This window comes from Lepus europaeus, chromosome 13 (assembly GCF_033115175.1).
Source record: "Lepus europaeus isolate LE1 chromosome 13, mLepTim1.pri, whole genome shotgun sequence".
NCBI lineage: Eukaryota > Metazoa > Chordata > Mammalia > Lagomorpha > Leporidae > Lepus > Lepus europaeus.
This window is the reverse complement of record NC_084839.1, coordinates 42,168,087-42,180,838: the sequence shown is the minus strand read 5'-3', so window position 1 is coordinate 42,180,838 and position 12,752 is coordinate 42,168,087. Positions and strand designations below refer to the sequence as shown.

The 12,752-nt window shown below is 50.9% G+C and overlaps 1 protein-coding gene across 1 annotated transcript in view; it reads right to left on the bottom strand.

The window, feature by feature from the left end:
* PRKCE (protein kinase C epsilon) overlaps nt 1-12,752 on the bottom strand; it is a 503,276-nt gene that overhangs the window by 317,498 nt on the left and 173,026 nt on the right. Inside the window, exon 2 of the mRNA XM_062209377.1 lies at nt 4,632-4,695. Within this exon, the coding sequence (XP_062065361.1) occupies nt 4,632-4,695 (64 nt within the window). The remainder of the gene's footprint in view (nt 1-4,631; nt 4,696-12,752) is intronic.

Below are 12,752 nucleotides of genomic sequence, written 5' to 3'. Positions count from 1 at the left end.
CCTGAAGAAGAGAGGTTTCATAAGTGTCTTCAAACATATGAAGGCTTTTATGAGGGGGCTGGTGAGAGTATGGGAACCACATGTTCTCAGTCTGCTCTGAGCAGAGATGGGCGAGCCAGGTTCTGACAAGAAGTTTCTCCTCTTCACCTCCCAACCCTTCCAAATGAGAACGCAAACTAGTGGCTCAGAGCTCCTGCAGAATGCGCTTCTGGAAATTTCCTCCTTGAGGGACAGGTAGAGAGAGACAAAGGGACGCATGGTAGAAAGTTCTGCAGCAGGCAGAAAGCAATCTCATGGCCCACCCCCACAGCTCTTCAACATCCCGCACCAGATCCCCTGTTCTCAAGACTGAACATTGCTGGTCTAAAACCCACAATCAGAAATGCTCCGAAATCTGAACTTTCTCTGCTAACCTCATGCCACAAGTGGAAAACTACACATCCGCCCTCCTGTGATGGAGCCCTGGTGCACTAAAAATGTGCAAAGTTACTTTCAGGCTAGGTCTAGAAAGTATATAAGAAACACCAATGCATTTCATGTTTACCCGTGAGTCCCATCCCCAGGGTATCTTATTATACATATGAAAATATTCCAAAATCTGAACAAAGAATTCCCAAGCACTTCTTGTCCCAAGCATGTTGGGATTCCCAATCTTGTGCTTACAAGATGCTTCTCTGTTATCTGGTCTAGTTCTTGAGTCTTGTGAGTGGGCCACGGGCCAGAATCAGAGACCTGCCCACAAACTGCCTCCCTGTATACTCTGCCCACTGCTCCAAAGGGGACATGGGGCACTGAGCAGAGCTATGACCACCTCCCAGCCCTCGGGTCTTTGAGCAGCTCCTACGTGCGAAGGCACTGTTCTTACAGCAGGGTTAGCACAGTCCCTGTCGTAAATGCTGTGATCATATCTACAAATGTGATAGAATCTATGAAGCACCACAGCCAGAACTCAGACCCAGGTCTGATGGACTCCCGGGGCTCATGCTCCTTCCCCTCTCTCTGCCATCATTCCCAGGAGGAGAGTAAACACTTTGTATTGCAAGTGAGACAAGTATCGATCCTGCTCCCTGCTCCCTATCTTCCACTTCCACGATACACAATCCCTCCGAAACTTAACTGCACGTTTGTGATGTCTGTGTTGCAAAACTCATGCAGTTCATCTTGTAGCCTTTGTGTTTTATTGTGATACAAGCATCCCAGTGAGACCCAGTTCTTGCTATTTCCATCGTGGGTCTAAACTCCGAAGAACTCTCTGGATGAGCACTACACCTGGATGGAAGGTAGGGGAACAGGGCCCGGAGCTCCCCAGGTCAGGTCATCACCCTCCCTCACTGAGACACCTGTGGCTTATGGTACATTGGTAAATTATTATAAAGAATAAGAAATAGCTTATAAATTACGTCACAGCAAAGGAAGAAATAGTAACAAATAGATATAGCAGGAAACAATCAGTTGCACACTTGAGAATTACTAGTTTTGCTTCTGTTACCTGGGTTAATTATGTTTTAAGTACATAGCAAGCCTGCAGAACCATGTCTTGCTTATCAGGAACCATTGTGACTACTCTTTATGATAGAAGCAAAACACTATGCCCCTGGGATCGGAGGTTTACACAAGAACATTCGCAGTAGATTCGCTACTTGGGATAAAGTAGCTCATATCTGCACCGTACCTGCCAAAGAGTTCATTGCTTTCAACTTCTACTTCCTGTAGATATTAGCCAGCACTCAGCTGTGAGCTCCGCCAGATGTCTATGCAAATTATACCCAAAGATCAAATCTCATGACCGGAAATGACCTAAACTGTCATCCAGCCTGACCCCTTACATCTCGGATTAGGTTGCCTGGTTTAGCTAAAGCACACACCAGTCAAATCCCATTATGGTGACCTGCACAGGACATGCAAGCAGTGGAATTTTATTAGACAGCTAGAAATCACATTAGCTCCTGCTTTAGCCCAGGCTTGCTAACTGTATGTTAGCAAGAAAAAGAATCCATTGGCACATCCTAGAAGAAGAGGGTGTATTCACACCATCTCACCCCCACACCGTTCCCTGAGCTCCTCGCAATTTGCATGTGTTGTAGTTTGTGCAATTTCCATGAATATATTTTTTCCATTGATGAAGCCGGAGCATTCGACATAGACGAACTGAAGAGATGCTTGATGGCAGGAAAGGAGAGCGGTGAAACCCCAGCTACGCCTCATTTCAACTCTCTTTCTACCCTTTCATGGAACTGAGAGTCGGCTGCATGCACTCGGGAAAGGGATCTTCAGCAAGGATCTGTGAATGCCCGCAGTGTGTAAATCCAAGAGGGTGGCCGTGGCCACACTGTTTCACCCCAGGCCCTGCCCACACTGGCCAGGTGACGGGGGCGGGGTTTCCCACCCACTACGTCATCTCTTCACCTCCCAACCTTTCCAAAACCAGAACCGCCTCTGAGCCGGAAGCTCTCACAGGGCCAGGCACAGGACTGTGTGAACAGGTATGTCCCACGCAGGGGGAATACAGGATCAGCTTCTAGAAGAGGCTACTCAGAGTCCTCCCCACCAGCAGGGAAAGGCTCTCCAGTCCAGGAACAGCAAGAAACGCAGAGTGGAAAGATGCCTTCCTTTCTCCAGAGCAACACATGCTAGCACTTACGGCTTCTGGCATATGTCAGCATTTCTGAAGTAAACTCTATTTTCTTTAGATGAAAGAGATAAAAAAAAAAGATTCAGAATTTGGTCCAATGAAAATCGCTTTGGCTATTCACATGCAATAAGCCACAGCAGCAGGAAGAAAAAAAATCAATTGCTCCTGATTTATGCATTCATTCATTCACTGTCCATCTCCTTTCCCCCTAATGTAAAAAGGGGTGCCTTCTATAATTTTGCAAGTCATTAATCTTTTCAAAGCAAAAGAGAATGATCTGAGCCTGTCGTTTGTTGCCCAGCATCTTGGCACAGGAAATACATATTTAATTAATTATCCCATTGCATAGAGAGTATGGAAGGAAAAGGGGGCCCTGGTTTTGCCTATCAAGATACTGTTGCACCAGTATCCACAATCAGGAGCCCAAGTAAAACCTGAAGCACGCTCCATTTGAAACACATGTGGTGCAAAAAGCATCTATGAGGCTACACCTTTCCAGTTGCGTTATTTCTTGATCTAAGTGGTGGGTACACTGGAGTTCCTTTTATTTTTCTTTAGGCCCTTTTGTAGGTCTCAAACATTTCATACCAAATATTGTTTAAATCCTCAAATCTCCTACAAGAGGTTCTATTCTGGGCTGTTCGGAGCTGAGAGCAGAGAAGTGAAGTTGGAAATGCCAAAATGGAATTGCAATCCAGAGCAGAAAAATGTAAGCAACCAATTCTGGAAGGTTGCTTCAAGTTTTAACCCTGGGCCCAAGCACAGAAATCTGTTATAAGGGAGCTGCACTGTATTATGAACCCCATAGGCACAATTATTGAAGTCTTCCAAACACCTGTTGAGAACAGGTGCTCAATTAGCTCAATAAAAATAATCAGGCACCACACTCAAGTGCATCATTTGACCAGCCCTTTTGAATTTGTTTCCATAATCTCTTCTCCTATTTTTCAACAAGAGACTCTGCATTGGGCTATAATTTTGTGCATGTGACCCCCAGTGTTCTAGGGAGATTTTATGAAAGACCCCAGTTTTCCAGCCAGGAGAGCTGAGTGTTGCTCTTCTCTCTCTCTCGGGACACTGCCCCCAAACTCCATTTTTTTTCCCTCCATGCCAAGAGAAACCAGCTGTGGTCTCCTAAACTCTCTGCCATGCCATTAAAGCCAACTGTTGTGCCGCCTGCGGGGGGCGGGGAGGGCAGAGAGAAGAGGTGGAGAGGAAAGATGGTCCCCATAACTACATTTCAGCCCTGATTCCCGACTTTCTCCAGAGCTTCCACCAGCCACCATCATGTCAGTCCTGTTTGGACAAGGTTTTATTTTCTAGTTTCCTTCCCGACTGCTCAGCCCTCACTACCCAAAAACCCTTAAAAGGTATTAAGTGAGCAAAGAAAGGATCGAAAGACGATGGTGTGAGAGAAGGCAAATCCAAGTATCGGAGGCGATCTTCTGCCATCCCGTCAGCCAGTGGGGAGCAGATGTTCCCTCCCTCCCAGCGTTTCTCCTTAAGAGCAGAGCTCGTGCCGAATACAGCGCGCTAAGGGAGGCAGCACTTCTACACCAGCTCCACAGAAGCAAGGTTCTGACGCTGTCATCTTGCTGTGTCACTTCTGAGTACCGTTACACCAACTGGTTTGGCTTGCTTCCCGTAGCGCATCCCCCTCCCCCACCCTCACCCCCAAACACACCCACGAGCCCCCCCCCCCAACCAGGAGAGGATGCCACTGCGCCAAAGTGTGCCGTGCACACAGCATGCCAAAACGCCTTGTTGTACTGGCCTCGCTAAGTCACTCAAAAATCTTCCCTCTGCTCCACCAAAATTAACAGATGGCTGGTCCCTTTTGGTACAGGCATATGCATCTTCAAAATAACCTCTTCCTCTGAAGCACACCAATTAATTAAATGTCACTGTAAATACGTCCCAGCCAAAGAGAGAAGGGAGAGACCCGGAAGACACAGGGTCACCAGAAGATGACAAAGGAGAAGAGGTCACGCTCTCCTACCTTCACCCGACGATCCTGAAAGATCGATGATCACATACACTCTTCCTTCTGGCTCCAGATCAATCTGCAATCGAGAAAATGACAGCAACTCTGTTAGTGCATTGTGCGGCCAACCAGAAAGGCCCAGATTTCTACCCCTGACTGCTAAAATCGAGAGACAGCTCCATGCAATCCCGCAACCTAGAAGAGTGTCGAGTGCTGGCTGATTCGGGAGTGGAGGGGCAGGAACGCTGCCGGAGGCTGCCTCCTGTGTTTCCGCGGCAGCACTGGGAGGTTGGAGGCAGCGCAGCTGGGAGCTTTGTTCCACAGGGCACACTTGACAGACCTCTAAAGGTATATTTGATTGTTACGACTGGAGAGAGAATGCTGCTACTGGCATCTAATGGGTGGAGGACAAAGACATGGCTAAGCCACAGCTAAGCACAGATCCTATAACAAAGACTCGCCCAGCCCAAGATGTCAATGCTGTCACATTTTTAAAAACTCTTGTGTGGTCCAGACCCAGCTTGGAACACCCACATCCCATACAGAAGTGCTTGGGTTCCAGTCCCTGCTCCATCTTCCCGCTGATGCACACCCTGGGAGGCAGCAAGTGATGAAGGCCCAAGTACTTGGGTCCCTGCCGTCCATGTGGGAAGCCTGGACTGAATTCCCAGCTCCTAGGTTTGGCTGTTGCATGCATTTGGAGAGTGAACCAGCAGATCGAAGATCTGTTCATCTATATCTGTATCTCCCTGCCTTTCAAATTAAAGGAAAATTAAACAATAAATAAATAAAACCCTTGTATGATCCCATTTTACAGACAGGAAAACTGTGCTCGAAGATCAGCACCAAGACATCTTAAAGAAACACATGTGTTTTATCCTACACAAACTGCTCCCCAGGGAAACCAGAGAAGCATGAAACAGCACCCTTGCCCTTGAGGTGTTTACAGTCTCACTGGGGAGTGAAAGAGAACCATGCTGAACCCAGATTAATGACGGGGACAGAGAACAGCGGACAAGACTCCTTCTGAGCCTGACACGGGGCACAAGAGCAGTCCAGGAAGTCCTCTCAGGGCTAAAAAAGGGAAGCCATTCAAGGTGCAAGAAGCAACACAAGCAAAGCAGGAAACGTGTGGTGCTCACCACGCTCACGCTGTCCACTGGCTGCACTGGTGTTCTGCAAACCCCGGATTCTATCAGGCTATGAGGGGAGTCAATACCGCTAACTGCTTCACATTGACTATCTCCTTCCACCCTGATTCCTCCCGCCCCACTGGAAGTCCAGCTGATGATTCTGATTCTGCAGAACCAGGCTGACGAAAGCCTGGGATGGGGGCAAAGTCGAAGACCTGGGCGTCTTGGCAGGAAGGCGTCTCTGCAAGATCTGACGCCGTGTCCTCTGTGACGGAGACCCTGGGTCACCGCATCCGCCTGCTGGTTTTCCCTGGCTCCGAAATCCCAGCTGTGTATGCACAGTGTTCCTGCTCTCATAAGCACCAGGCTCTCTCCCCAGCAAACTGTGACTGTCTTAAAGGCAGGAACCACCATCCTTTCTTTTTCCTTTTCTCTCGTTCCCAGCAAAGAACAGACACACATTGAGCAAATAATTCTTGGGAAGAATCAGTCTGGTGGTCACAGCCTCCGCCAAGGTCAAGGTTAGTTATGGCCTCCTCTCTGAAGCCCTGCCAGACACGCCCCATCAGATTACCCCCTGCCCCCCAGGATTCTAGAAAACACCAGACACATCCTGACCATGGCTCCTGCTCAACTGTAGCATATTGTCCATGTCTCTGTCTCTCTCTCCTGCTACACAATCTCAACTCCTCAGCTCACTCTTTGTTAGGAGACACCCAGCACAGATTTCTGGAGGTGGGAAAAGCCTCTATGTTCAGAACTTCCAGGGCCTATTTTGGTATCAGTCACCCCACCACGGAAGGCACCAAGAAGACTGGCAGGCATGGGATCCACGCTAAAATGGCACTCCAACCAGCGGAGAGGGGCCGATGAGGGGGTGCCACCATGAGTACCACATGCTCCTCGGGAGGCAAAGACACATCCAGGGGAATGGAGGTGCTCCAGTACCCCCCAACACACGGCCCAGCTTCCAGAGCCACTAACGAGCATCCCTTCATTTCCAGATTTAGCCTTGGAAGCTTGAGCACTTCAGCCTTCTCTAAAATCTTCCCCTTCTCCAACAAGGCACCTGCAGTGCCTTCCCGGGAAGGCCACGGGAGCAAGCTCAGGTTCTCCACCAGGACAGGGGAGAAGGGGTGCGGTGAACAGACCTGTACTGCTCTGCCAGGAACCCCACGGGACTGCTCCCTCCACGTCGGGAAAACAGATGGGAGCCGAGTAACAACCTGGCGACTCCAAGAGATGAGTTTTCTCATTCCTTCTGCCCTGAGAGTCCACGATTTTAGGTTTCTGGGTCAAGAAAATGTTCTCCAGAGTTCTCCCCACTGGGACTGACCCCCACCACAAGTCTGACCCAGCCCTGCAAGGAATTAAAAGCAGGAAAACCAACAGTTGGCTCTACTGAATGGAGCCAAACCAGAATCCTGTCCCTGCCAAAGTTCAAAAATATCAGGGCCCCCCTTGCCCCAAAGCATGGAATTTAAATAACGTATGCCTTTTAGAGATTAGATCATCCCTACGAAACCCCGCTGGCAAAACGAAACGCTTCCTCAGAGTCAAGGATTTCCCACGACTGGGGACTCCGCGGCCAAGTACAATGCTATCTGTGAAAAGCAGAGGAAGACCGCAGAGGAATGAGACGGGCAGGGCAGTGCGAGCTCGGGGCAGGGAGGACAGGTCATGGCCGATAACAAGTATTAGGATATTAACATTCAAGATAGCAATCAGAAACCATTTGCGCACCCACTGCTGCCTCGGAGCTGGTGAACTGCATTTCCCAGAGAAACACAGAAATTAAGCTGTTCAGCACGCCCAAAGCCACAAAGAGCTTTGCAGCCTGCCTGGGCAGGACGCTGCGCAGCTCTGGCTGAGCCCCTGCCAGCCAAAAGAGGAGTTCCTGTGACTCCAGGGAGGGTGGTGGGTATCCAGTGTCAAGGGGTCACCATTTCTAAAAGGTGCTGGGGGAGGGGGCGGCAGTATGGAGCAACTTCGGGGCCCAATTCGTGGAGTCCCAAATGCTGAGCATGATCCCATGGCCTGGATGACGAAGCAGTGTGGGTGCCCGGCCCTACACAACCCTGCAAGCTGTCAGCATCAGCACCAGGCAGCTGGCACTCCGTGCAGAGGGGCAGGCCTGCCTGCCACCTCCCGCCTGCCACTCCCAGGGTTAGTGCTGTACCCCGGCCCCTGCGCTCTGGTGCTGCCCAGTTGTCCCAGGTACAACCCAGTTCCTTAGATCTGCTTGGCCCCCATGCCCTGACTCAGCAGTCTTCCCGGGTCCTCTCTCTGTGTTCGCTGACTATGAGTCTCTAGCTATGATGTCTTTGGCAACTGAAGAGCGTGGAAGACATCTACAGCGTCAGGTGTCAGACCTGCGCTGAGGTCCCTCACCCACTGAGTTACCTCACTGTCCCCAAGCCCCAGCTTCTCCATCTGTGAAACGGGTTGCCTGGAACGTACATGCAAACACTTGGCACTTAGCAGATACTAAGTACATGTGAACTTACTGGCTACGTGGCCTGAAACTGGCAACTCTGCTCCCTGAGCTCGGGTTGCCTGCCAGGGAAATGGAGCTTCTCCCAGTTCCGGAGCCATGCCGGCTGGCGTGAGGTTACATGGGTAATTTCTGCAAAGTGCTCAGCGTGGTGCCCAGCGCAGAGGGCACTGTTGATGCTGTTGTTTTCAAAATCCAAGTCGCCAGTCTCCTGCTTCTTAGTCCAGCATCCTTTCTCCCAGAACAAACCTCCCCCAAACAACAAAGGCGTTTTCTTACCCTGATTGATAATAACTGGTATCACATGTTGTTCCAGCAGACCTGAGGACTTTACAGTGTTGAGGATATCAACCAAAGATCTAAGGGGGCAGAATTCGGCCCAGCAGGTCAGATGCCCATGTTCCCTGTCAGAGTGCCTGGGTTCAATACCCACCTCCGGCTCCTGACTTCAGCTTCCTGCTGATGCACACCCTAGGAGGCAGTGGGGATGGCCCAAGTGATTGGGTTCCTGCCACCCGCATGGGAGACCTGGGCTGAGTTCCTGGCTCCCAGTTTTGGGCTTGGCCCAACCCTGGCCACTGCGGGTATTTGAAGAGGGAACCAACAGATGGAATCAATCTCTTTCCCTCTCTGCCTCTCACATAAATAAGTGAAATTTTTAAATAAATAGCTAAAGGCAAGAGCACTGTCCCCAATCTAGGGGACACCCAGGAGTAAGGAAGGCTACACTGCTAGACGTCAGAAGCCCTGAAGTGCTCACAAGAGAAGGGATGGGAGAGAACTGCAGATTTTCTGAGCACCTACTGTGCCTGAGACAGCGTTTTGGATGCCTTACACCTGCGTTTAATATCCCTACTTTCCAGATTTAAAAATAAAAAAGGAAACCCAGGGTGCAGGGAGCTTTCAGCAGGGGTTCCCCACCCAGGTCTGCCAGGCGTGCACAGGAGAGATGGCCCCGACTGAGCCCCCAGATCCTCCGGGCCACGAGTGTTCCCTGACAGCCCTGTCCAAGGTGCCTGCTCCTTCCTCCCCTGCATCTCCAGCCTGGAGACAGCCCCGTCTCACTGCCCTTTGCAGGCACGATGAACTCCCCCGAGTGAGACCCCTCCAAGGCAGAGTGATGCCTCTAACACCACCACGCTCCACCCCGTCCCAGCGGAAGGTCTCGCATGCATCTCCACTCATCTGAATTAAGCACAAAGCAACCGGGAAACAGCCCACCCTGGAGAAGCCCCTGCAAAAGCAACATTGAGAAGCAAAACGACTCACAGCGGAGGGGACAGGTTCTGGGTGGTGCCCAACCCTTCCCAAAGCCCTTCCCATGTGTTACCTCACTTGTTCTTCACAATTAAGCCATTCTGTAGATGAGAAGACGGAGGGTAAGGAAGACAAGCGGCCAATGCATGGTGTGCAAGGCTGGGTCCACAGCCGCACAACTGCAGGGGGCACCACTCACATCTGGGCTCTGCCACTGCATCCCCTGGAGCTGGGCAGCTGGCAGGTGCCTGACGGAGTCGAACTCACAGCCTCCAGTCTTGGCTCTCAGTCCACCTGCCCAGGGGGAGCAAAATCAGAAGAGCTTCCTGCTTCTTTGTGACTATTGGATCTGCAGGTGTCTGCATGCCCGAGTTCTATGAGTGACTGGGTTCAAGTGAAAGCAGGTCCCACAGTCAAAGCTTCCTCCTAACCACAGGCTCGACCTCCACCTGAGACTGCTGACCACCACCCACAAAGGTCGCACCTGCCCCACCTAAGTTTCCCTCTCCAGCTGTTCTCAGGCACAAAGGCTTGGAGAAAGGCACAAGGTAGGCAGGGAAAGGGTCAGAAAGGAGGAGGAGGGGCTTGCACCACACCTGTCCTAGATAACAGAAGGAGCAGAAGCGGAAGCCAAAGAGAGCAGATTCAGGATTCTCTCCCTAGAAGAAGCCCTGCTGCCCGAGTCCCGCACCTGCTTCCTGGCTGGCCGTGCTCCCTGCAAGCACTCTGCGGTCCCCAAAGCCACCTGGCACGGAGGTCTCCCAAGAGTAGGGGGCCCTCAGGCAGCTCATACCCCCACGGTGCAGTGTCTGGAGGGCACACCGCACGGAGGCACGGCCATGGGCAAGGAAGGCTTCGGCAGCTGCTGGTGCGGGTTTTCTAGCAGCGAATGAAGTTAAAGACTTGACTTGGGGAGGAAGTTGCTGCTTGCCCTGTTAGTAGAGAGCACTGACTACTCAGGCAGAGGGCACGCATGACATCAAACATTTTCAGGATTCCACCGTCAACTGGCCTAGGACAGCACTTCCGCTCATCAAAAAAGGGGAGAGGAAGATTGCTTCTTTCTCAGACCCCTTGTCCTGCAAAGATCCGACGCAGCCTTTAGTGCAAATCCCTGCAGGGCAGGGCCCTGTCTGTCCAGTGCGTGGGAAGGACACATGTGGACGTGTCGGCTCAATGAATGCATTGCCTTATTTTAAACCACTTCAATATGTTTCTTAAAACTTGGATCTACACAGTTGAATTATGGAAATGATTTTCTTGGGAAGCCATCCACCTGGACACCAGTGTCCACAGCAGCTTCGTTCCTCACAGTCCCAAATGAAAAGAACCCAAATGTTCAGGAGCAGGTAAATGAATTAGTAAACCAGGCCACATCCACGGAATAAGGCTGACTCAGCAACAGAAGCACATGGACCACTGAACCAAGCAACAACCTGGACGACACAGGAAAAGAGCACACACTGTGCAAGTTCCTGCATGGGATGTTCTAGAACATTCTAGAACAAGCAAAATGAACAGAGTGACAAAGAGCCCACCAGCGACCTCCTGGGGATGAAGGGGGCCAGTGTATGGCAAGTAACACTGAGTGGGGCAGGGGGCTTACCTTGCGGGTAGCAGTTACAAGAATGTGTGCATTTGACAGGACCCATCAAGCCACACACTTGAAAAGGAGGCACTGAATTTTATGTCAATCATACCTCAATGAAGCAGTTTTTGAAAACAGGGGAGAAAAAAAACCCAAAGTCCTCCTCTCCCATAAGGGCTCCTCCACACATCTCCTTTAAATAACACTTCAGCTTCCCACCCTTGGAGCAGCTCAAATCTCAGATTCCAGTTTTAAAAATAAAAGCACTCATTCAGAGTTTTTCAGGAGCACATCTGTCACCCAACCTAACATACACCCACCTCCCCACGTGGGCGACACATTCACACGCCCACCCACGCATGCAAACACTCACAGGCACACAGCTGAGACTCCCTCTTCCACCTTCTGTGATCAAAATACAATAACGGCAAGAAAAACACACCCAGAATGTAGGCTCAAGAATCTACGGGATTATTCAAATCTGCCTTCGCGTGCGTGGCTCTCCATTGTCTCAAATCCAGAGCCAGATCGTGAGACCAAGCTCTCTTGAACACCTTTAAATGTGTGTGTGTGTGTGTGTGTGAAAGGCAGAATGGCGTGGGGGGACAGATTGAGAGAAGGAAGTCGGGGAAGTTTAACCACCCTCTGGTTCACTGCCCCAAATGGCCACAAATGGCTGGGGTGGGGCCAGTCTGAAGCCCCAAGCCCAGAACTCTGTCCAGGTCTCCCACATGGGTGAGAGGGGCCCCAAATACTTGGGCCATCTTACTCTGCTTTCCCAGGCAGATTAGCAGGGAGCCACACAGCCACACTGGAAGGAGAGGAACCAGGACTTGAACTGGCACTCATATGGGATGCCAGCGTTCCAGGGGGCAGCTGACCCCACTGCGTCACAACACCAGCCCCAACAATCTCTTAATGACTGAAACATGCATGCTTAGGTGACTGCTTCAATCAACTGCGCTACATCAGGTGCAAGCCCTAAATAAGAGCTAAATTCACTGATACTCAATTATCAACGGGACATACTAAGTAGGGGCAAAAGCCAGGCACAGTGTGTTTATTATACTATGCTGCCATGTGAATAAAATAGGTGAGTGTGCACATCCACTTACACACACACACACACCTGCTCTGCACAGGTGATCTCCAGAAGGAGTCTTAGCAGGAAATGGGGCCTGGCTCAGGGGAGGGACACTCCAGGAAGAGGGGATCAGAAACCAGGAGAGAGGACTGATTCTCGCCCCTATCCTAAGCCCTCAGGACCCATTGGAGTCGGACAGCTATGTTCTGAGCTAACTTGTAACAAAATGCAAGTTGATATCCTTTTTAAAAAAAATTAAAAGTCCCCCACAGTGCAGCTGGCTTCTGTCCCCAGATACACCTTCAGGAAGGCACCTGCACCCCAGCTGGCATGTTGCTGTTTTCCTGTCACCCAGAGCCAACAGACAGGCAGCCACCATCCCCTTGTAGTGCTGCTATTGGCTGGACTGGAGGCCTACACTACAGGTCCTCACTCTCAACAGGCCACCATGGAGCCAGCTCCACAATGCACCTGCTGCCTCTTCTCAACAAGCTCAGAAATGGCCCCAGGGAGCCGACAGCGCCCCAAAACAAGCAGCTCAGGGTATCCACACAGGCTCTCCCAAGCCAAAAGAACACCC